At 40.1% G+C, this 26163-nt stretch overlaps 1 protein-coding gene across 1 annotated transcript in view; it reads right to left on the bottom strand.

Annotated features, from left to right (window-relative positions):
• Positions 1–26163, bottom strand: part of Pak5 (p21 (RAC1) activated kinase 5) — a 97095-nt gene that overhangs the window by 12121 nt on the left and 58811 nt on the right. The window contains exons 2-5 of the mRNA XM_052181492.1: positions 21911–22696; positions 5600–6091; positions 2426–2559; positions 1596–1722 (exon numbers count right to left, since the gene is read on the bottom strand). Of these exons, the coding sequence (XP_052037452.1) occupies positions 1596–1722; positions 2426–2559; positions 5600–6091; positions 21911–22696 (1539 nt within the window). The remainder of the gene's footprint in view (positions 1–1595; positions 1723–2425; positions 2560–5599; positions 6092–21910; positions 22697–26163) is intronic.

Consider the following 26163-nt stretch of genomic DNA (forward strand, 5'->3'; position numbering starts at 1 on the left):
CTGCACTCTAGCCTGGGTTGGAAGCCAGCAACTACAAGCCGATGGAGACCATCAGCTGTAGGCTGTTCTCAGTGTGGAAGCTAAGGTGGTGGCATATGGAGCAGAAGCCACTTGTCTTAGCTGATGAAACCCAAAATACTGACCCATGCATTTTTGAACAAATACATGGTGACTGTTTCAAGACACTTAGTTTTGAGTGGTCTGTTGTATAACAAGGCAAACTTATGCATGTTCTTATACTGCTCCTTTAAAAACTTTTTATCTGGAGCAATGACAAAAGCAGTAATTAAAATTGCTCATGCATAAACCTCAAATCACACACCATGTATGCACATACATGGAAATATGGAAAAAGAGATAATAGGATTATGAGTCATTTTTCTCCTCTCAACTTTACTAGATTTACTAATTTTTCTATAATAAAACTTAAGCTTTTAAAAATAAAACAAGATGAGCCAAAACGAGTGGGCAATTTCTCCCAGATTATCACTGATAATTTATAGCAAATTCTGATATGACAAGGACATTTGCCATCTCCCTGAGGTTGCTGTATTATAAAAGCCAGATACCATGAAGAAATGCCTTTTCCCTTTCCCCTAAGCTTATTTCCTCTGGGGATAATTTCAGAGGAGTGAGAAGGACCTATATAGTGTGAATCTATGTGTCAAGACTCTTCTCACTAAAGCTTCCTTGGAATGAATAGTTGCCACATCTCCTGTGGTCACACATCCTATAATCTGTTTGACTTCTATACTTTGACTGACTCTCCTATGTAGATTATGTTGATGAGAGATGTAGAACTCTGGATATCAAAACATAGTTTGATAAGTGTATTCTCCTTGCCTTTTAAATCTAGATGCCTTTTCTTTCCTAAGAAAGAAATCAGCCTTCTGAAATCAGCATGCAGGGACTAAATGATGGCTTCCTGGAGACTGGAAGCACGGAGCAGAGTGAAGAGGGGCATTTATTCTAAAGCTTCATCTGCAAGACTTATGGCATCCTGGCTTCTATGAAAGCTCAGAGCTCCTACCCAGCAGCCCCAAACCTCACAACCTTTTCATAATGGGTTAATAACAATGATGATTTCAATGATTTCAGAATACCGTACCCATCTTTATGGCTTGTTTCTTATGTTCTTTCTATGTATTTTAACACATAGGCAAGCAATATTTTAAAATAAAATCTCCTCAAAGTAGTCAAGAAGAATTGGTCATTGGTTTCTTTCAAGGACTTGGAGATTTTGAAGATAGGCATACTCACAGGAAGAGAGTAGACAGAGCCCAAGAAAAGCCAAAGTCATTTAACAAGAAATGAATGCAGTAGAAAGCTAAAAAAAAAAAGTCCCATAGTCTCCATTACTTCCCACTCTCATTGTAGAGGATACAAATTCTCCATCAATTTCAGGCCACTGGTAATTCTGAGTAACAGGATGACACAGAGGAAAGGCAATTTCCTCTTTGCAAGTTCTGGGAAGTGGAGTGGGCGATGTGTGACTAACAAAATTTAGAATTGTGAGAAAGTGTTCTCAAGAGAATAATGCCCATGACAGGCAAGCTGACAAACTAAACTGAAGGGGCCCAACATGAAAACCTTACCCGGCCATCGCTTGTCAGAAGAATGGAGTCACTCTTTATATCCCTGTGAATCACTCCTTGGTTATGAAGGTAGGACAGAGCTTTCAGAACTGACAGGCAGACAGTAGCTATCTGTTCTTCATTCATTCTAGAAAAGAAATAACACTTAAGGATGAAGACAGGTTTAGGTACAGCTTTCTGATGCTCAAGAGATTCCACTTTCTTGGGTTCTGGAGAATTTGTGTATGTCTCTAGCCTCACCTAGAAAAAAATCTCCAAATAAAGAAATGAAGTTCCAGGCACATGATTTATCACAGAATATTAATCCTGGCACCAAACATCCCAGGGGCCCAATATAAGTCAAGAGAAAGTGACCACATTTGTTAGCTTTTGTGTAATTAGTGAAAATTTATGTATGTTCCTGAACTCTTATACTATAGGCATGGAAGTTGTATTCAACTAGAACTGAAACATTTTTGTTTCCTAACATGTTCATTACAGTGACATCAAATTTTGATCCTCTACCTGTCCCTTTTGTCCTCAGGTGGACCTGGTAGAGTTAGTATATGGACATGGCATGGTAATTCAGAAGGAAAAACCTAAACTCCATGTAAGTGATGAGAAGTTCTGTTGTTTGTTACTAAAACTGCATTCTAGTAGGCTTCTGAGATTGAGTCAATGAGTTTCCATTCAGAGTGTAGGATGGGTGCTCATTTAATAAATGGCCTATGTATACACGATTTAGTAATGAGCTCTCTGGGGGCTGTAGTCCCTGAGTGCACAGTGTTAATAATCTATGAAGATATCATGGAAGTAGTTATTGTAGTAGTACTTGGAATCATCTGGCTTACCTGGTATGAGTGACAATGTCTGTCAAGGCACCACCTTCTAGAAACTCCATAACCACCCAGAGCTCATCTCCAACAAGGTAGCTGTTATACATGTCAACTACGTTGTCATGGTGGTAATCACGCATTATCACAACCTGCATGAATGAGAAATATGCATATTTACTTTCTGCTGCTGAAATCTGGGTATGTTTTCACTGGTGGTCACATAAATACTTTGAGTGAGATGCATTGAGTGCTGGGGAACTTACAGCACTGGGATATACTGTGGATGAGAGGCATCAATAATAGTAAGTGATAGTGAAAAGAATCGAATAGTGTATTTGCTTAAAAAATGACAGGCCAAATATACATTGGAAAGATAAGAAGGGTGTGTGGGGCAAAGAAAAGTTAGTAGAGGAGAGGAGGAAGGGAAGACTTTAAGATATACAGCAAAATTTGTCAAAGAGAAAGTTTACTTTGGCATTTGGAAAAGTGCAACCAGCCACATCCATAGGGCTTATATAGATTGCTATCCATACTTTACTGTGGGGCAACCCACCAAGGATTTGTAGTAAGCTGAGTGGGTAGTACTGAAGCCCATCAAGTAAACAGTTATTAAGAGGGACTGTAAGACACCAGATTACTCGGGATAGAGTTGAGGAAGAATTGGTCTGAATACAAAGAATGTACTTAGATGGTAAAAAGCTATAGGCTGTTAAAAGGCCAAATTATGTCTACTTGTTGGAAAGAATATCTGGGAATTTTTGCCCCTGTAACTACTTCTAGTTGATTTTCAGAATTTGTATGAAGTGATAAGCTATGCCTATCTGTTCTTGTACTGTGGTTTAGAAAAAAATTCTAAGAATCAGAAACAGGATACTGGGAAAATGTTCAAGCCCACTTATTGGGAACTCTGTGTGGCTTCTAGGGCTTATGTAAGAAATTGAGCATCATATGGGAACTAGAGATGAGGGAGGCCACTGGGCCTTTGTAGAGCCTCCACTGATGAGGTTTCAGATGTAGCTGAGAGCATTGTACAGTGCCCGTGGACCAACACCTTCTGTACTCTTAAGAGGAGTGAGAATGCTCCCAACAGAACATCAGAGGTCTCAACCATCCGTAGACTGTTCTGGAGATGTGGACTGATTCTCTGTCAAATCATCTATTCCCCGATTACTGGTAAAGTTACAAAGGGGACAATACTCCTAAAACACTGGATTTTTTTGTTTTGTTTCATTTTGTTTTGTTTGATTCTTCTATACAGTTACTTCTGTATTCTTACTTATTTTAGAGCTCAAGTGATACATAGGCAATAAATATAAAAAGGTTAATGTGTACATGTATAACGAATGCAAAACTGATATAAAATTATTATTATCAGTAAGACAAATGCCATCACTCTAATGGAAAAGAAAACAAAAGACATGATTTAAAGAAGAATTAAATGGCATGTAAATACATAAAAATAAAGTCAGACAACTAGCAATAAAATTCTAATTAAAGTAGTAAGATTTGTTCATGTCCATGAGATCAGCAGAGATAATATAATATGCACTAATGGCAATAAATATGACAGAGGATTGTTATTGGTAGGGACCCAAACTAGTAGTTTTCTGAAAACATCATGCATTAATTCTCTAAAAACTACATATATTTATGAGCCATTTCGTTTGTTCATCCCACTTTATAAATCTAATAAGATTATAAAATATGAAGCTAAACACTACTCTCTGAATATAAGTCAGAGACTGTTTAATAAGTATGATTTATATAATATATGATGGAAGAATTTGAGGCCATTGAAAAAATACACTTGATACATATTTTACAACATTAAATACAACAATTTACTACCTAAAATTTTATTAACATTAAATGAAATTCTAAATTAAACATTAAGTTAAAATATAAAGCTATCAGTCTGCATGTATAAAATTATTCTAAATAGAAGATTAGTAACTAGTAAAATATAGAAAAATACTAAAATATTAATGTAGGCAGTCATTGCTTGATTGTAGGGTTATGGTTCATATATGTATAAGGTTGAAGACCTTGTGAATTCTTGAGTTACTTATCCCTTTACTCTAACAAAAATGTATGGAAATTGTTTTTAAAATGAGTATGTACTATAAAACCTTTTTGTCCTTATGATTCTATAAATGATGCAATACAACAAATATTTGTATAGCATTTACACTGTGATAACTACTCTAAGCAATCTAGAAATGATGCATTGTGTCTAGGGGAACATGCATGAATTAAATGTAAGCACTTTACATCCTTTATAGAAAGGACACAAACAGGTATGGAGTTTAGTGTTGGCATAGATTGTAGGACAGATCTTCTAGAAATACTGAGTAGTAAGGACACCCACAGAGGCAGACAGCATGGTACAAATTCTGGAATCTGCTGCACCAGCCTCAAACCCTGGCTTCACAGTCACCTAGCCATAAGATCCTGGGCTAGTCATTTAACCAAGCTGAGATGCATTGCCTCTTAAATGGTAACACCTTTCTACCTCAAAGGATTGTTGCTTAATTATGCTTGAGATTACCACAGTGGCAGATACACATGGAGTACTTTATTAAAGGAACAGTCATGCCTGCATAGAACAGGACTAGAGGAAGGACTACATGGGGATGGTGGTTTTGCTTTTTCATTTGCAGTGCCAATGTAGGACTGGAAACATAGTATTTCTCTCTATCTCTGTCTGTCTCTCTGTCTCTCTTTGTCTCTCTCTTTCTCTGTATCCCTGTCTTTTTCTCTCTCTTCTTCTGAGGGGAGATATGTAGTGCTATCAATGTACATTAGTATGAGCAGATATATGGAGGATAAAGGACAACTTTAAGAGCCATTGCACAAGGGTGTCATTGGGTTTGTTTGTTTTTGAGCAGACTCTCTTACTAGCCGGGGGTTCACCTATAGGTTAGACACTCTGGCCAGAAAGCACTAGATTGGAGAAAGTACAAAACTAGAGATCTTCAAGCACTGGGATTATGAGCACATATGGCCATGTCAGTTTGTTGTTGTGGTGGTAGTACTTGATTTCTGGAGATAATAAAACTCTTTATGCTTGCACAGCAAGCAGTTTACTAATAGACTTTTCTTCCCAGCCCTTGCATACATATTGTTTTTGAAATAGGAAGTAAATGTTACATCATGATGAAAAAGAGGCAACCCAAACCCAGCCTTTACCTCATTAAAAAGGAGTTCTCGTCTCTGTTGCTTTCGGAGGTCCATTTTCTTCACCGCCACTCGCTTGCCTGTGTGCTTCTCAGTTGCAATGCACACGATGCCTGTTGACCCTTCTCCGATTTTAATAAAGTTATCCAAATATTCCCTGGGGTCTCCTGGGCTGACCACCAGTTGCAGGGCAGCTCGGAATTGTTCATGGGATACCCTAGAGGGCTGCTGGTCTGAGGAGGAGCCCCAGCTAGGGGGAGGGTAGGAGCTCGAGGAGATACTTAGAGAGCTTAGATAAGAAGCGGTGGATATGTACTGAGAACTGGCTTGCAGGGAAGGATGGTGGTATAGGGATGCTTTGTGGTACCCAGAAGGGTACTGGTGGCTGCCTGAAGAATAGCCTGCTTTGCTTTGACTTTGAGGTAGTTTGGTGGGGCCTCTGGGGTAGGTGTCGGACCCTGACAGTGGAGGACTGAAGACCATCTGTGCTCGATCATAATCCACCTGAGAAGACAGAAATACATGGGCAATATTTATTAGATCTCAATCTGAAGCCTCTGGCTGGGAGAAGGAGGAGAAACAGTGCCAACAGGACCTGCCTGGGCAGCTACAATAGCAGCTACACTCAGGAAAGTGCCTTCCCACATCTGTGCTTTCTACCCCACCTCCAACAATGGGCTTATTTGATTCATTTGATCTGTATTCAAGATACACCTTTTGTTTATGCCATAACTATAAAAGAAAGACCTTCATAATAAAGGGCATTAGTTTTCAGCCAACATTTGAGGGGAAATGTCAGGGGTAGGAAGGAGAATGTCTCCACGCTTTGAAACTTATCTCCTTGAAGGCAGTATGTGAAATTCTCATAAACAACACAGCACCTGTACCTATGAAAGGGGAAACATGACTCCTGGTACCAAGTAGCTCTTGCTTCAATGAGGAGCATTATGTAAAAATGGGGGGATTTTCACCAAGTAAGTTCAATTGAGAATTAAAAAAGAAAAAATCTTCAGGTATTCATAAGAAAAAAATATTTGGTATTGGCCAGCTTTCAATGAGATTCCAACAAAAACTATTTCACTCTGATGTTGAGGAGTAGGGCTGAAGGAACTTGGTAGTGGAGAGGGGGAAGGACACGCAGAATAAGGAAAGGTTAGGAATGCAGAAAATTGTGGTGTCCATTTGAGTGGCCCCAGCCTTGTGCTGCAGCTTCCCTCAGTGAAATCACTAGCTCTGCATTTCTTCAACTGCTCTGTCATGTGAGCACATACAAATCTGTCTGAGAAGACCATGCTTCAAGAAGTAAGGCTTCCTGCCATGATTGAGCTAGAAACTGATGCCCATGAGCGATAGAGAAAGTGCTTCACGTAGCTCATGTCAGGCTCTCAGATGACAGCAGCCCTGAATTCTTTGACTGCAATCTTATGAGAGACGCCAAGCCAGAATCGACCACCTAAGGTTCCCCAAATTACTGATATCCAGAAACAGTGAAATAGTAAATGTATTTTATGTCTAAGAGGCAATGTGTTTAGTGGCAGTATGTTTTGTTTCATGAGAGTTTGTTACAGAGCAATTGATAGCTAATATATCAAGAGATCTGACCCAAGAATTTGTGCATGTTGATAAATATATACTATTGTTTCAAACAGCAAAACTCTGGAATAATTTGTTAAACTTCAATAGATAATTTATTCTCGGAGAAATTTTACGAATTTTGCTGTGACTACATTATTAAGCTTGAAAGAGTTGTTAGACAGCCATGTTGAGATGCCACCTAAATGACTGAGGCATTTTTTAAGTCCTAGGATAAATGGAGAGTAAAGACATGAGCCTGAGAACCATCAATACCTGCTTGGTATTAAAGCCATGATGATGAATTTGTAACCAAAGGTGCAAGGAATCCAACATCTACCCTTCTACAATAGCAGAAAGAACAGAAGGACTCTGCAAAATCAAACAAAGAAGTAGTGGCCAGTGATGCAGGAAGAAAACACGAGGGCAGCACAGGAATTTGGAGTTGTGGCTGAAAAGTATTTTATGAGGGGATAAATGAATGCTGGTGAAATGGCATGGACCTGTCACCATATAATCCAGGCAAGATGGTAGAACAGGCAGATGCCAGCAGCTTCTATCCGCTGCATGCAAGGATTTCCATTCCAGCAGACAAGGGATCAAGGACTGCATATCATGATCTCCTGAAAACCACTACCCTAGCACCATTCTTGGTTGTTCTGCACTGTTTTTAGCTCTGATGACAGTGATGTCCTGTAACACATGTAACATGTAACACATGCAACACATGCAAAAGTTAGCTATTCTAGCTGCAGGGACACCTCACTCCATTCATATGGATCCACCACTCTGATGGTGTTAGAATAGGGAGCAGGTATCCCCAAAGCCAGAGTCCTGCCTCGTATGCAGAGGAACATACTTGGGCATATCCTGACTCTGATAGCTTCAGTCAAGATCTTCAGCATCTTGGAGCCTCAGTTTCCCCATTTATAAAATGAAATAATAATAAAAATATTACCATCTCATTTCTTAGCTTGTAGAAACTCCAAAAGAGGGCTAGAGAGATGGCTCAGCTGGTAAGAGCACCGACTGTTCTTCCGAAGGTCCTGAGTTCAAGTCCCAGCACCCACATGGTGGCTCACAATCATCCATAAAGAGATGTCTGGTCTCCGAAGACAGCTACACTGTACTTAGATATAATAAATAAATCTTAAAAAAAAAGAAATGCCAAAAATTGTATAGAAATGAAAGGATTTGAAAGATGATGGGCCAATAAACTCTTATACTCTTATAGTTATATAAAGTACTTCATATAATAATGGTAATATTAAAAAAAAAACAAAAAAAAAACCTCGCTCTCTGGAGGGGACCAGCTAGGAGCACACAGGGCCTAAGATCAGTGGAGCAGCTGGGCTGAAGTCTTCCCACTACCATTTTCACTAGGGAGCCAGGAGACTCCACAGCCTTCTGTGATCAGTGAAGCAGCTGGGATAGAAGTCTTCCTGCTGCCATTTGCACCAGGGATCTGGGAAACTCCACAGTCTTCTGTGCATAGCCAGCCAGGAGAGATCTCCCAGCAGGCTTTCACTTTTGAACTCAGAATAGTAAGGACACAGGCTTACAGGCCCACAGGAGGAACAAACTCCAGCCAGAGACAATAATACCAACTAAATGGTAAAAGGCAAGCACAAGAACCCTACCAACAGAAACCAAGGCCACATGCCAACATCAGAACCCAGGTCTCCCACCACAGCAAGTCCTGGATACCCCAACACACCAGAAAAGCAAGAGTTGGATTTAAAATTGTATCTCATGATGCTGATAGAGGGCTTCAAGAAAGACTTAAGTAACTCCCTTAAAGAAATACAGGAGAACATCAGTCAACAGGTAAAAGCCCTTAAAGAGGAAACACAAAAATCCTTTAAAGAAATACAGGAGATCATGGGTCAACGGGCAGAAGTCCTTAAAGAAGAAACACAAAATTCTCTTAAAGAATTACAGGAAAACACAAACAATCAAGTGAAGGAACTGAACAAAACCATTCAGGATCTAAAAGTGAAAGTAGAAACAATAAAGAGATCATAAAGTGAGACATCTCTGGAGATAGAAAACCTTGGAAAGAATTCAGGAGTCATAGATGCAAACATCAACAACAGAATACAAGAGATGAAGAAAGAACCTCAGGTGCTGAAGATACCATAGAAAACATTGACTCAGCAGTCAAAGAAAATGTAAAATGCATAAAGCTGGTAACTCAAAACATCCAGGAACTCCAGGACACAATGAGAAGATCAAACCTAAGGGTTATAGGTATAGACGAGAGCAAGGATTTACATCTTAAAGGCCTAGTAATATCTTCAACAAAATTGTAGATGAAAACTTCTTTAACCTAGAGAAAGAGATGCTGATGAACATATAAGAAGCCTTCAGAACTCCAAACAGACTAGACCAGAACAGAAAATCCTCCCAGCACATAATAATCAAAACACCAAATTCACTAAACAAAGAAAGAATATTAAAAGCAGTAAGGGAAAAGGGGAAGTAACTTATAAAGGCAGACCTATCAGAATCACACCAGACTTCTCACCAAAGACGATGAAAACTAGAAGATCCTGGGCAGACCTCATACAGACCCTAAGAGAACACAAATGCCAGCCCAGGTTACTATCCCCAGCAAAACTCTCAGTCATCATAGATGGAGAAACCAAGATATTCTATGAAAAAACCAAATTTGCACAATATTTGTCCATAAATCCAGCCCTACAAAGGATAATTGATGGAAAATGCTAACACAAGGAGGGAAACTATACCCTAGAAAAAGCAAGAAAGTAAACTTCCAAAAAACCCAAAAGAAGATACCCACACAAACATAAAAATAACATCAAAAATAACAGGAAGCAACAATCACTATAACCTAATATCTCTTTTATTTTTTTATTTTTATTTATTTATTTATTTTTGGATTTGTTTTTTTCGAGACGGGGTTTCTCTGTATAGCCCTGGCTGTCCTGGAACTCACTCTGTAGACCAGGCTGGCCTCGAACTCAGAAATCCACCTGCCTCTGCCTCTGCCTCCCAGAGTGCTGGGATTACAGGCGTGCGCCACCACCGCCTGGCTTCCCTAATATCTCTTAACAACAATGAACTCAACTCCCCAATAAAAAGACATAGACTAATGAAATATTTCTCATGTAAATCTTCAATTTTATCAGAAAATGTTTGCAATTCCCCTTTTAATTAATTTAGTAATTTTTTATGTCTACCATTTTATCTGCATTATTTTTCATGATAATCTTCAATTTTAATGTCTTTCTATATACTTCCTCTATTTTATCAGAAATGTTTTCAATGTAAATCTTTGATTTTATCACAAATGTTTCTAATTCCACCTTCAATTAATTTAGAAAGAGTTTTTACATCAACCATTCTTTATGTAAAATTTTCCCATGAAATAGTCAATTTTAACATGTTTGTCTATTTATTTCTTGAATTTTACCAGAAATATTTTCCATATAAATCTTTAATGTTATCTGAAAATGTTTATAATTCCACTTTTAAACAACTTAGGAATACTTTTATGCCTACCATTATTATTGCTATATAACATTTTCCATGATAATTTCAATTCTAACATGTTTTTCTACAATTTTTTCAGAAATATTTTCCATGTAAATCTTCAATTCTATCCTAAAATGTTTCTATCCCATATTTCAATTAATTTAGTGGTGTTTTACGTGTCTACCAGTTTACTCCTTAATTTTCCACGAAAATTGTCAATTTTAATGTGTTTAACTGAAATATTTTCCATGTAAATCTTTAATTTTATCATAAAGTGTTTTTACTTCCCTTTACTTTCCTTTTCAATAAATAAAAAAGTTTAAAAAACCCTCAAGAACAACAAAACTAGTTATCATTTACAGAATACATATAACATACCAATGTCATATATGCCCCTTACATTAAGTTCTTAAAATATAAGACAAAACTTTTAATTATAATACACTGGACAATTGTTATAGTTATTAACCTACTCTATTAGAAACCGGACTGATTTCTAAGGCAGTGTGTGTGTGTGTGTGTGTGTGTGTGTGTGTGTGTGTGTGTGTAGTGGGAGGAGGTAGGGAAACATCACTGTAATTTAAGAAATTGGAGTCTTGCTCTGCATTGAGCTGCCATTAACTAAGAGTGGACTCACCAGCAAGGCCAGCAGGAAAGGATAAGTGATATCTTAAACTTTTCAAAGTGGGTCTTGGGAGCTACAAATGCCATCACTTTCCAGAGTCCTCCTAGGGAGATTTTTTTCTCTTTCTCATTGTTAAGACAAAATTGCGTTTATCCCCCATGAGCATGTATAACTGATCTCTAAAGGTATATTGCAGACAGCAAAGCCATGCCAATAGGAGTCACAAATACTTTGCACTGTGTTGGGGGCATTTCCTCCTCTATCAGCTGTCAGCAGCATTATTAGGATCTACTCTGTGCAAGTAGCTTCTGGCATATAAAAAGAAGGCACATGCCTGCATGAAGGGGACAATTTCCTCTTGCAGACAAGACAGAATTGTTTTCTGAGAGCTGAACATCTTTGAAATTAGGTGTTTCAGATAAGAAGATGCAATTGTCTCTTATGGCTGCTGCTAAGAGGTACAGACTCTTAATGAAGCGCCTTGGAACAACTACAACCGCAAGAGACAATTTTAGAGCCAAACTAAGTGACTCAGAAAAATTAACTGTCTGCTTCAGGCAAGTAAACATGTGGTCTCTGCTTTATTCATCCATTCAAGGGGATGATAGAAGACAATCAGGCTTTCCAACGCAGAAGTGCAGGAGTGATCCCCTGGGGTCACTGAACTGCAGCTATTGAGTTGACCTTAACCAACTGCAATGGTGGAACATGTTACAGGCTCATGCCTATGGCAAAGACTTCATTCCTTTTAATTTTGTTTTGTTTTCAATAAAATTGAGGCTTGGGAACATGAAGTATTTTGCACGTAACTCAGGTCAATGGCCCTCTATGCCCATGACAATCATAGCACATGCTGCTTCTCCTGAGGTCCATCCTATATTCACAGAAGGAGGCTTCTGGATGTCCCTGGGCCCTTAGCTCATTGGCACCCAGATCTTATTTCTTGCCTGCTATGACATCCCCACCATTCCTTGTCACCTTCCTGATCTGTGGAATCACAGCTGGGACTCTTCCTAGTAATTAAAATGCACTGACATTTTCCTAGGGTCAAAGTTGGACTCCCTCCCTAAGGGACTACTACTCTATTAAAAGTCTGTTCTTTCAGGAAACAGAAGCCCTAACGATAGCATCTGTTTAATACTTTCCATGTACCGAGGACTATTCTGAGAGTACTCAGTACACATCATGGTATTTGAACTTCACTTTAAACAGGAAGTCCTATTCTATTTTATAAGAGGTCAGAGGCATAGTAGGATGAAGCAGTTCAGATCAAAAGACCTTAAGCTTCTAAGACAGCAGAAAGACAGTGCCAGCCTTCTTTGAGTCTTTTGTTACGGGTTCTACATAATTTCACTGAGACAGGCTTCAGTGATGGATGGATGGATGGATGGATGGATGGATGGATGGATGGATGGATGGATGGGGAGTAGACAGATGAAGGCAACATGTGAACTGATAATGGAAGAGATAATGGATGTCCTATTTATCTGTGACCTTACATATCTAAGTAGTCTGGAACAAAATAAGAATGGGACCAGAAAATAATGACTGATAAGGCCTATGGGAGGAGAGAAATGCTAGGGTTATATTTTGGTTTTTAAAAGTGTTGGCTTAGATTACTCTTCAAAATATTAATAAATGGTCGTGTCAGAAAAATGAATTGATCATCTGTACAACTCATTACTTTCAGTTTTGCTTTGATGGAAACCAACTTTGTATTCAATCGCAACGATGACCGTCCATGTGGTCTTTTACCGAGGGAAGCCTTGTTGCTTTTCTGTGGTGTGTCTGCCTCCCCCCACACACAGTCTTGACATCTGTCCTCATTCCTCCAACTTGTCTTTCTCAGGGTAGTCTGTATTTTAGAGTTTTATTGAAAGACAAATCAGTCTGTGTATGTATATTCTTACATGAATTCATGCAGGAAAGTCAAATTTGAAGTATGAAATCTTTTTATCATGTAATTTAAAGACATATTCCAGAAGAAAAAGGATTAGCTACGGAGTTTACATGAGCAAGCCTGTCTCTAGTATTTGTGAAGGAATATAGAAGCTTTTTATTTAGTAAAAGCACGGTGCAGTTGAGTTAGGCCATCAAAAGGGATGATAAGTGAACCACTGTATCTCCCAGAACCCATACTCTAAACCATTTCCAAATGATGTGTGTATGTGGTTTTCCCCCTGCAAAGGCTGAGCAGGGGCAGAAAGCATTAATGTTGGAGAGCAAACAATAGAGACACCACAAAGACTGTCCCCATTCCACCAGGGAAAGCAGTCTTGTGTGCTTTGTGAACAAGCAACTATATAGGAATGACTTCCTTCCCACATACTCTAAAGGGGATTCCCATATGGCCCAATATAATAAAAGACAGCTAGATCAATTGTTTTGCAAATTATCACCTCAGGCTGCCAAACCAGTTAGCTGCAGTGCTGGAAGACTACTAATGATTGTTGTACATCGGCTACACTTGGAGAGGAAATTCTCTCTGCAGGAATCTTTAAAAATACAGACAGATGAATAAGAAGCTACGCTTTCCTTCCTTTTGGGGTGATTAATAATATTCACTTGGTTTTTAGTTTCCCGAAACCTTTTAGTATACCATATAAAATGAATTCTTAAAGAAATGTGGCTTTTTGTGTGTCTCTAGTCAAGATGTGAAGTTGGGGGAGGAGGTTTATTATGTGGGAATAAATAATTCCCAGTTAACAGTTCAGCCAGAATGCCCCTCTACAATAAGTGCACTGTCTCCAAGGATAGGGTTAGGTACAGGCTCGTGATGTATCAACATTATAAGTAATTATAGCAATGAATTCATTTAATCAATCAATTTCAGTAGTGGTGCACTGTGGTGGACAGGGCATAAAACTCCTCACCGCTATCAATTGCCCCGATTACAGCTGGCTGTCAGCCAGAATTCCCCTGATCCATGTTAGTTAAATGCACATTAATCTGAATTTGGCAGTGTAATCAAGGACCTAACTGAACTGTGAAATTGAATTCTGCAGTAGAACATCATTTGACCATTTTATGCCAAGGCAGGGAAAAAAAAGTAGAGGGTGGTAGAAAGAACAGGAGGGGGGAAATCATGCTGCAGCATCTCTTTGTCGCCAGGAGCCCCTGCATTGACATTAGGGAGGCTGTGGCTGGATGGTGCAGGAAGGCAGTATGTGTGATGGCTGTGTCATGCATGCATCTCTCCTACAGAATGGGGACCAGGGAATGTTCCGTGAAGGATGGAGATTACAGGGAAGGGAGACAGCTGCTTCCAGGGCTCAGTTGTGACGCTCCAATACACCTTTTTGGAACACAATGAAACAAAGAGATTGCTCATCTCAAAAAAAAGGGGGGGGGGGAAGGCAGACTGGGTGTTGCTCGCTCTACATAAATCAGAGCGGGATAAAAGTGAATCACAGCCCTCTATTGTCTGAGCTTGGAAAGCACATCTTAAATTTTTCTGGATTGAAAGGAAAATGTTAACAGAACCAGCCTTGGTATTGGGAAAGGAAAAAGAGCATCTGTAAGAGAGCCAGGGAGAATCACTAGTGATTTTTTTTCCCCTGCAGAGACATTTTAGGGACTGGTAATTAGGAAAAGACAACTCCTTCATTCTGGTGGCCCTCCTGCTGTGCTTTGCAATCCAGTTTCTCCCCTTCTACAGGCAGGCAATACCACTGATGTGATTTCTGCTTGCTCGCAGGCAAGCTCCACAGCCCTGCTTGAGGCTGAGGGGCTCATGGGCCTTCACTCTTGCTTTTCCCAGCAGCCGCTTGCTGGCCTCTGAGCTACAGTCTGTCTCTTTGCAGAGCATGAAGGAGCCTCCTGTTGAACCTTCATAAAGTAGTTATGTTGCTTCTGCCAACGGCAAAACCTTGTCTTTTATTGAGGTGGGGAGTTTCCTTCCTGATACTTTCATTTACAAAATGGAGCAATTAGTTTCATACTGGATGTAGCACATTTACTCTGGCTGTAGGACAGGGGTACATTGCACATGCTGGGAGCTGATCTTCACGGTTGATAAAAGTAGCAAGTGCTGCCAAAGAGTAGTGGTTCTGAGCAACCCTTGTGACCCTCAAAGCATTGAGCATCTCCTTATGCTGCTGAGGCAGGGGATTTGGGAGGTAGGTTGGATTCTGGGTGCTCGGATGAACTTGCTGCATTGGGAGACCATGCTCGATAGGAAATTATTCAGTGCATTGAGCAAGTTGCCATGGATTTTCCCCAAACCCTTGAGTTGGAATTTCACTTAGGCCTATAGGGATATACATCTCATAACAAGGAGCCTGAAGAGTTAGGTCTTTCCTGACTTATTAAATAAATGATAAGCACACAAATGCGAATGGAGAGAGAGTACTTCTAGGAAGAAGTGACTAAGACTGTGATAGGCAGACTGCAGCACACTATTTCTGGCTTTTCTTCTACCTCTAAATTGGCATGTGTAATTACCCCCATAATTGTTTTTCCTAACTCACAGGAAGGATCCTCCATCTAACCACAGACACTCTGCCTTATCATCCCCCGGGGCTGGAACGAATGTTCAGGGACTCCGAGTCAATGAGGACTGGCTCTTTGCTTCTGAATATGTGTTGATACATGTCAGGGTCCTAGGGGTGGACAATACCAGGCTAAACTCATTTTGACTTTTAATTTAGTAGCAGAAAGAACTAGTCATAGCGACCAAACTATGACTTTACTTTAAATCATTCCCGGGAAGAAGAGGAATCCCAGGAAGGCGCATGCTCGTGTAGAGTATAAGGGGTATCTACAGTTATACCTGTAGGGCAGATAGATGGTAAAGATTACATGACGTTATCCTTTGCATGCTTTGCATACCTTAGTGAGGACCATACAGGGACATGTATATAAAGGAAACAAAGGTTAAGACAATCACACCCAACGCATTGTCATGTGAAGTCATTAATATTCTTTTTCCTTTTCATTTCTTTCCTCACTAAGATTTTTGGGGACGGTCCCAGGCTTCAGCAGCTCTGCCATTACACTAAGAATCAGGCTCCTAACAGTTTCCTAGATGATGGTCCACAGGGGAAAAGGCAAAAAAGAAAGAGTAGAGCAAGAGTTGAGGCTTTTTTTTTTTACTGCCTGAGTCTGAGCATGCCAGTGCCACCAATAACAGCGAGCCATGGGACAAGCGATTCCCGAAGGCTGGGAACATAAGTCATGGTGACTTTTCCTCCCTGAGAAAGCAAAGGGCCAGTCAAAGAGTGAAAAGGACTCCTCTAATGACTCCAGAGGGCGTTCCAAGTAAGCTTGCACACTTCTCTTTGCACCTACTGTTCTAGAGAAATTGTGACACCTTAACATGCCATGTGTTTGGGACCCCAAGAACAATGGCATCAGACTCTCTTGTTGCCCTGCATATAGAAGACGATGTGGTAAACTGATCAAGATGCAAATAGGGTATGCTTGGCCCCTAACTTCCATGAAAAGTCTGAGAATTACACTTTGAATCTAGAGGGACATAAACATTGTGTGGTGCAAGTAGAGTTCTCACATGGCTCACTGAGACTTTTATGGTAGTGAGGTGTTCACTCAGTACACTGGTCTTCTGTGACCCATATCTCTAAAATGAAGACAGTATTTAGGCATGGGGAAGTCTGTAAAGATGAGCTAGATGGGATTATAGAATTTGTTTCTACGATTTAAAAACATGTAAAAGATTTAAAAAGAGAGGATATTTATAGGACCAGCTTTACTAGAGATAGTAGCATGTTTTCTTAGCAGAAGTTTTGCCATGAATAAGTGTTAATACTGTTTGCCATGTACTAACTCCTTGATGTTTATCAATCTTATTTAGTTCTTATCACAAGCTCAAAGTACAAAATTGAGGCACAGACAATCTTACATAACATGTAAGGACTCAAATAAAAATCTAGGCCTTGAATGCTTCCATATTAGGTGACAACATTTTATCTTTAAAAAGTTCAAACAAGGCAATTATCCAAGGTAGGATGAATTCATAGAAACAGTCTTGTGGATCTTCCCATCTAAGTCTTTTTTTGTAGCTTGTGGTTTCAGTAATTACCCATAATTCATATTTCTAAGTGACTAGAAGTCATATCTGGAACATACTATAAACAGACAGCTCAAAGGGCTTCCTTCTGCACACGAATCTCACCAGCAAGTGAGGGCATCCAGCAGTGTGTCCTAAATGCAAAGCCATCCACCCACTTCTCCACTCCTTGGCTTTCCTCTAGGAAAATACGGATGTTCTGGAAGTCAGAGGGATGTAGTTTTGCACCCCGACTTAGCACTGCATTCATATACTTGGGGAATCCCATAAAGATAGCTTTCTGGAGTTTCAGTTTCTTCAACTGCCCAACAAAGGAGCCTGGGTTTTTTTTTTTCTGGATTTGTAAGGACTAAACTGGAAAATATCTGTAAAAGGCTTCTCATTGTTCTTAGAACACAGTGGCCCTCGTATTATAGCCACTCTGTATGCCAACATAGAGACTGACATTTTGGCTACATGTATGAGTAAGTAGGCTGTTCTGACATGAATTCGTTTAACCCTCAGATGACATGATGAGGCAGGGACTGTCTTTCTCTCCCTTTTACGGTTAAAGAGGAGTCACAGTTAAGCACTCAGCTGGCAAGTGAATGGCAGAGTTATGACTCAAGATTTGAACAGCTTTTCTTACAAAACAAAGGTAGCTATAGAAGGCTCCTCTATTTGATTTTATATGGCCTTGTCCATGGCACAGGTTGATATATTTTGTTATTACAGATATTTTAACTATTATGAGTGAAGAGTGGGAGCCCTTGATGCCTAATAAGGAACAGTATAGGAATGCTGTTAAATATGCTCAGCTATGCCAGAATAGCACCTCACAGGAAAAGAATTACTTGGTCCAAAACATGAGCAATGTCAAGGCTGAGAAACCCTGCCCCTCAATGCAAAAAGATGTCACAAGCAGGTACATCATTACAATGCAACATCATTACATTAGAGCTAGAAAGAGTTCACAAAGGTCAACTGTAGGTTTGTTACTTTCAGAAACTGTCCCCGTGTTGTGGGAAACCCAGGCCATGGATTAAAAACAAAAGATCTGGACCCAAGTTGGTACATGAACCAAATGAGCAGGTGTCTAGTGTGACTCCAAAACTTTATTCTGTAACTTACAATGAAGGCAGGAAATTTTGCTGTGAGTTTTAACTAAGCAACATGTATATCTGGCATGTTGCAAATGCCTGGTGAAAGACTGAATTGTCACTGTGTCAGGAATTTCTTGGTGGCTTTACCCTAAGGTGTTCTGGTGGCACCAAGACACATAAGCCAACATTTATCTCTCTGTCTGGTCCTTGGAGAGCACTGAGCAAGCCACGTTAAATTCAACATGGCAGTATCTCCTGCTAGGTCGCTGTATGGGTGACATATCTTCTGAGGAGAATAGGAAGCATCCTTCCTCTCTTCTTGCTACTTTCTGTAGTTCTTTGATGAGAGTGGTAACATCCTTTGTTTGCCTTTCCTGTCCCACCTCAAGGTGCCATCTGCTCAGCTTCAGGCAATGAACTAGATGTCAGTATCAATGAATTTCTATTCTTTTGATGCTAACAAGAAGAAAAGTGGAGTGCGGTTTTGTTGTTGTTACTCTGCAATTTCCTTCACTGTGAGTTAAAATTAAAATTAAAAAAATTAAAGGACAATGCATTAAACTGGTCTCTCTCTCTCTCTCTCTCTCTCTCTCTCTCTCTCTCTCTCTCTCTCTCTCACACACACACACACACACACACACACACACCCCTCCTTTTGCTCCATGGTATCTGTGCCTTTTTCCCCCTGTGTGAACATCACCCGCCCTTCTCCAGAAACTGTCAGGAGGCAAAGCCAAATTATCTGAGTCGTGATCACTATTTCTTGCCCCAGCTGGAAATCCAAATGCAATTGGTTGATTTTCCAGAGTACATCTCTAAAGGCAGAGGCACCTAACTGTTTTTAGAGAGATGTTATATTTTTAATCAAGTAAGCGTTTTAATTACCAACATGTTTCCCGCCTCTTGCCCTCCCACAAAACCTGTTTGTCAATTCTCCTGGGTTTTGGGGGACACAGGAGCGGCAGCCTGCTCCTTTGGAATCTTGACTTTAAAATGCTGTAAACCTCCTAGCGGACAGGCTCACGTGTGAATGTACTCATATTGCTCCTTAGCCACAACTGATGTGCACTGTTTTGGGGTTTAGAAAAGCTGGAGCTCAGGGCAGGTCTATTTTGATTTATATTTGGAAGTCTGCAAGGGATAAAGAAAATACCCATTTTTTTTTTTTTGGCCCTGTCTCCTTCCTCTCTTCATCTTATCTCAAAGTTCTGGAGGGCTGAGAAACTTATCATAGATTTTAGTTGCGAATTCAGCTGAAGCCCTGAAATAGCATAGGCTATTATAAAGGGGAAAGCTAGACTAGGAGAAATGGCAGGCTTGAATCTAGACCTCATGTGTAGACAGCTAACTGAAATCTTATGTGTGGCCTGTGGCTCCCTAAAGCCCAGTGTTCTCTTCTGGGATATGAGTGGCTAAGGCTTGCTCCTGGTCATGTTAATCCCAAAGGCCTCTAGGCACGAGTGAAGTGCACTAGACAGGACTTAAACCAAACTGCAGAGCCTGTATACCTTCTAGTGGGGCCAGGGTTTATCTCTAGCCATTTTATTCTGAATCCTATTTGAAAAGATGGGTCCGGGGATACCAGCCTGCAATCTCATAGTTTGTGACTCATGAAGCAAAAAGGGCTTATCTTGTAGATAGGACAAAAATGACCCCAGGGTGAAAGGGGATAGATATAGGTCAACAGCATTTTCTCAAGGGCCATGACCCAAGCAAGTGCCTTACTGTCTGTTCATGGGGTTGTGTTGGGGACTGAACCCAGGGCCCTGCATGGGTATGTGTGACTCTCCTCTCAGCCCCTTCTTAGCCCTTTGTTTTGAGACAGTTGCTGGCCCTTGAAACTGATTCTGTTACCCAGGCTGGACTTGAACTTATGATCCTCTTGCTACACCTCAGTGAGTTCTGAGATTACAGGAGTGCACGCCATGCCCAGTGCATTCTTCACAATGAATTCCCAGCATGTCGCTTGACTCAGCAGTAGAACATATTTCTTTGATTCTAGAACTATGAAGGGCTTCTTCTCCATGGTACTCACAGAGAATGATCTGTGGTAGAGTTGTGTTAACTCCATCAAGTACCAGGAAATATATGTAGGTGCTATGTGGGTTTGGCTGTTGGCTATTGGCTATTGGCTAGAAAGACCTGTGTCCAACAATCATGGTGGGAAGAATGAAGTAAAGGTATTTGAGGCCTTCTAACTATGGCTATTCAAACCCATTTAACATGGTGAGACTAAAATCATTATGATCATTTACTTTTTAACTAGAGTGTACTTTTCATGCCTTATTTTTCTCAGGATTCACTTCTAATTTTTTATCCCGGGAACGAAAATAACAGGTCCTTTGTTTCTTCTAAAGTATAGCTTAATTCACTTCCTGTTTTCCCAAATAGCGTCTCTTAAACATTTTAGATAATAAGCAGAAGAAAATTTTGACTGGAATTGACCATGCAGAGGCTGCAGCTAGGGGTGCCTTGCAGGGTTGCCTGTGTTCTCAGACAAGCCACTGAGGAGAAAGCATTGGTACAGATGTGTATGACTTGGGTGACCATGTCCCACCAAGACTGTCTTGGGACTCAAGGTAACCCACAGTTCATATTCAAATCCTGCCTTTCTGCTTCAGTTGCATAGTTCAGATGCCAATCCTTTGTAAATCACCATGAGCAAACCAACCATGTGTACACTCCCTGGGCTGTTTGTCAATGGCTTACGTGCTCATGGAAATGGGGTGCTGTTAACCAAAGATCAGTACTTTCCCCACAGTCTTCTTCAAAGTGTAGGGAATGGCAGACCTGTCAGTTCTCAAAGCAAATTTGAGTCTTATTTGAGTATACTTTGGGGTGGGGTCTGTCTCATGGGAGAGGGTGCATGCCTAGCTCACATAGGACTCTACAATGGATTCCTAGCACTCTGGAAAAAAAAAAAACTAGATAGTCCAGGAGTTGGCTGCTATCTTTTACTATAAATAGTCATATAGAAAGTGTTGTTAAGATTTAAATGAATGATTGAAAGAGCATGCTCCTATATAAAAGACTATCCCTTGAGTTGAATATTTTATATATATACATACACACATATATATGTATATCATATATATATGTATATCATATATATATATATCAGTCATGAGTGAAGTGCACTAGACAAGACTTACACTTTGAAGAATTGGGGACTATTATGCTATTGTCTGTAATATCCTACTTGTTTACCCTTTATTATAGAACTTAGTAAATATGATCAGACTTTATTTATTTGTAGTAAATCAGAAAATTGTTCCATTAAATACAAATTCCATTCTGCTTTAATCAGAAATCTTGTAAGCAGATCCCAAAAGTCAAGTTTTGATTTTAATAACATATAGACCTTGTTTTAAAGCCTTTGATTATGGGACTCATGGGAAAATAAAATAGGATTTGGAAAATGATTTTCATTGCAAAAGCAGCAAGCTCTAAAGACTTTAGCCACTTAGAGCCTCCTCGGCAGGGTCAGTCCGTCATGGAGAAGAGGCAGTGGACCTTACCTTTGGAATGCACATTGTGGGCTCGGACAATCGAGGGTAGGTGTAGGAGTTGTACGAGTGTCCTTGAGGATGAGTTTTAAATGCACTTGCTCCGAATGGCATCATGGGTTCCTGAAGCCCTGAGCCTGACTTGGATCTCTGGCGCATGGCTGGCTGAGGGCTTGTCTGATGCAGGTATGATGATTTTGGCCTCCTGTCATAGTCATCAAAGCTGGGTCCCCAATCACTCTCACTGTAGGCCAGACTCTCCTTGGAGCACCTGCGGGTCCCTGCAGTTCTGGAAGGCGTGAGTTGGAATGAGTAGTCCAGAGGGGAGCTACTGGAGGCTCGCTGGTAATCCCACTTAAGGTCACCGTATTCACTTGGTTTGCTCAGAGAGTCCAAGTGGGTGTGATAGTCGCCAGGGAATCTGGACAGGTCGCTTTTCAAAGGCTTCATCTCAGGATAGTAAGCGTCTCCATGTTTCATCTTCATGACGTGCCCGTTTTGCTTGGCTGCAAGGCTGCTTTTATAGTACAGATCCAGGTCGTCTCCATAGAGACTCCTGTCTCTGTACTTTTCAGTTGTGTAGTCCGCAGTAGTATCGGATTCACTAGAATATTGGGAGAAAGTGACGAAGCCGTTTTCTTCTGAGTGGCCTTGAACGCGGCTAGTTGCTCCCTGATCTGGGGTGGGTGGGCTTTCTTTCCTTAGGGAGTTGGAGCGAGTCACGGAGATGTTGTCGAAACCCTCTAGCAGACCATTGATAGAGGTTTCCTTGCAGGATTTATTTCCTCTGACGATTGTCTAGGAATAATAGGAGGAATGTTGTTTAAGAAAATATCCTTGGTTTTATACTTGCTAGAGGATAGTGACCCACTTCATTTAGTTTAAAGTACAGAAGAAAACATGAGAGGAACATTTTAGTTAAAAAAAAAAAAAGATAATTGTTGCCTAACTTCACTGGAAAAAAGCAAATCAGTATTTAACAGTAATTTGGACTTTCAAATTTGTGCTTACCTGTTGCATTACACTATAGAGAAGTCATTTCCAATGGTTTTGCCAATAAAAAAAATCACATTCTTTTAAAATTACTTTTAAGTTAATTTTATACATATGTGTACAGTGAATATACTCTCCCTATTTCCCTTTCTTGTCTCCTCTTACTCTGACAGACCTTTCTTCCTTATAACTAGCATGGCACCTAATGTCTTGGTTTTTGGGGAGGTCTTGTGAATGTAGGCATAACTGCAATGTTTTCCTTATTGGATTGACCATACCATGTCCAGAAGGTAGCATTTCACAGTACTCCTTATCTATCCTCCAGCCCTTGCAATCTCTCTGCTTCTTTCTGAGATATTCCCTGATAATGGCCTTTTGGGGACTGAGTGATCAACAGTCATTTTTTCTCAGCGTTATGATTAGTCTGAGTCTCTGTATTGACCATTGCCCACTGCAAAAAGAAGCCTTTCTGGCTATGATTGACAGAATCACTTGTCTAAGGGCATAAATATAAATATTTAGAATGCAGTTTGGTCTCTCTCTCTCTCTCTCTCTCTCTCTCTCTCTCTCTCTCTCTCTCTCTCACACACACACACACACACACACACACTAATATCAGTAGTAATTTCAGCCTGAGAGCCTGTGCAAACCTTTAGCTTCTAACAATGGCTATATATTTTAATAGTCTATAGTGTTTGTTTACAAAAGAATATTTGTTATTTTAAAGTTCACTATTCCAACAATTTATAAGCAGTGCTACTTGAATATAAACATGGGTAGAAATGAGTGCACAATCTCTATACATCTATGCAAACATAACTGACTGATGCTATAAGACTTTGTGGAAGTTTCTAGAAGACACCTTCTGAAACTGTGACTATGGAATGGTATGGAGAATAATTATGTGGTTTCATTTGCAATCCATTGTGATACTATTACAAATTGTACTACAGTCCTCGCAGAGGCCACACGTGTGTGTCACCATCTTTGGATTTGGGATTTTGCTTGGGAATGATGTGACTGGGTCTGGATCTCAGTGACAAGCTGTTCCCTTTAATAAACCTAAATAACATCAGAATGCAAGGAACAGAAAGAAATGGCAAGCCACTTACGAAGTCAGTCAGCTGTGCCTTGGCTTGCCATTACACGGTTAGCACTGAAATGTGTGGGGGTGGATAAAAGAACAAAGAACAAAGGGTGGCTATCAAGATTTTAGGAGAAAAATACATTTGAGCAACTTGTAAGGAGTTCAGAATTATCATAGTTAGTACCATGGGAAAATTTAAAGTGTTGGGAGAAGACCAAGCTGTCTTAGAGTCTGGGAACCATAGATTAGTGCCTCAAACTTCATGCTGAAAGACCAGGACATTTTTCCCCCTGACAAACAGCCTTAGATTAATTATTTTTATTTACATCCCTTTCAATAAACTCATTTTAGACTAGTTTAACAATGACATTTCATAGATGGGGCAGAGAATTCCAAAATGCCCTTCTTACCCAGTGTTTCACATCTTAATAATTTGCATTACTGTTAATAAAAGCCACCCTTGTTAGCACTCCATCAACCTTCTCCTAGGGCTCTGGATTCCTAACCCTGAGAAATAAAGACTCATTTATTACATCATCTGAGTCTCTTTGACAGTTTCTGAGACTTCCCTTGTTGCTGATGTTCATGGCAGTTTCAAGAAGCAGTGACCAAGTATTTTCAGAATGTCCCTCAATTGGATTTGTCTGATATTTTCATCATGGTGAAAATGGGGTAATGGGTTTGCAGGGAGGAAGGCTATAAATTAGCAGTTTCATCACATTAGATCTGGTGGCACACTGTCAACATGGCTTATTTCTGATAACATTACCTTGGTCACTTAGGTAAAGTTTTATTGGTCGGGTGTTTAATTTCTAACTTACAATTCCTTCTTTCCCTCCAGGAGTGAGACACAAGTTCCCCTCCAGCCCCCATGGAGGGCGTTGGTGGCTGTAGGGGTTGAGTTCCACCTCTTTGCATAAGGCATATCTTTGCATAAAACATCTGGAGTTCTTCAGAGGAGGCTTAGGCCTATGTTTTGCCCTCATTTATCATTTATTTGTTTATTCAGTCATTTATTTATATCAATATCACAGACTCACAGGAATTTATTAAATCCTTTGAGTTATGATCCAGACTGTGCCATTTGCTTTGTCACCCAATAGGTTGGAGTTTTCATCCCCAAAGGTTCTTTTATGGTGGTGTCTGTGTCCCTTTGACAGTCTTCTTTCTATCTGTAAAGCACACTAGCATTCTCCATTACTATTAAGGGTTCTGTCTTTTTCTCACTTTTCTCTAGCTCTGTGGCTTCATCAGCCAATTCTCCATGAAGCCCTCCTTCTATATATCAATGATGATATATCATGATAAATAAGTCATGACAATGTTGTATCCTGATATATAAGTCATGGCAATTGGGACTCAGGGTTTACTTCATCACTACTAGGGTATCATTTTTTCCAGACCCTCCCAGTGAGCAGAACTAGAAAATCTTCATTTGTATACTAACACAGGCATACATACATATCTGTCCACTTGTATGAATATTAAGGCATGTTTATATTTCTGAACCTAAGCTGGTACTACTGTGATGTTCTTTCTAACTTCTATTTTGTATCTGTAACCTCTTGCTTTCCAACATTTCTTAGACTGATGTATTTTTCCTGCATCTTCTTTAGTATAATGGATTTCTGTGGTCCATAATACTATGTGATAAGAGAGGTCATTGCATACAGTTAAGCCCTTAGACTTAGAACTGCCAAGTCGGCTATTTCTATGCACTTGTCACTATATTCAATGAAATGCTAACTTCACATACAAATTAAGGGAGTAAATGTAATGAATGAGATTCCATCTGCCTGTTGATATAAAAGGAGAAATATCATCAGTGCTGTGAGAGAAATGTTATTTGAAGAAAGGGATATGAAAAGTCTCTTTTGGCTGAACTCTGTTCTCCAGGCATGGACACAAAATGTTTACTGCCTTTTTGAAGTCAGAGCAGCTGTGCTTGCCCACACAAGACTCCAAGAGTAGGCCTACGTATGCAAGGCCTGGAGTACTGTACTCAAGGCAGCAGAGGCGGTGTGGGCCCTCCCTGAGGATGGATAGGCAGTTAGTAGTTGCTGGGGTGAGTTCTGTGGCTGCCTACATTTGCCAGTGTGCCTGCACTATATGTAACACGGTTAAACTCATTGCTTCAAAGCTAGCCTTGGGTGGAAAGGTCTGCTTACCTGGCATTGTATGTGAA

This window comes from Apodemus sylvaticus, chromosome 5 (assembly GCF_947179515.1).
Source record: "Apodemus sylvaticus chromosome 5, mApoSyl1.1, whole genome shotgun sequence".
Taxonomy (NCBI): Eukaryota; Metazoa; Chordata; class Mammalia; order Rodentia; family Muridae; genus Apodemus; species Apodemus sylvaticus.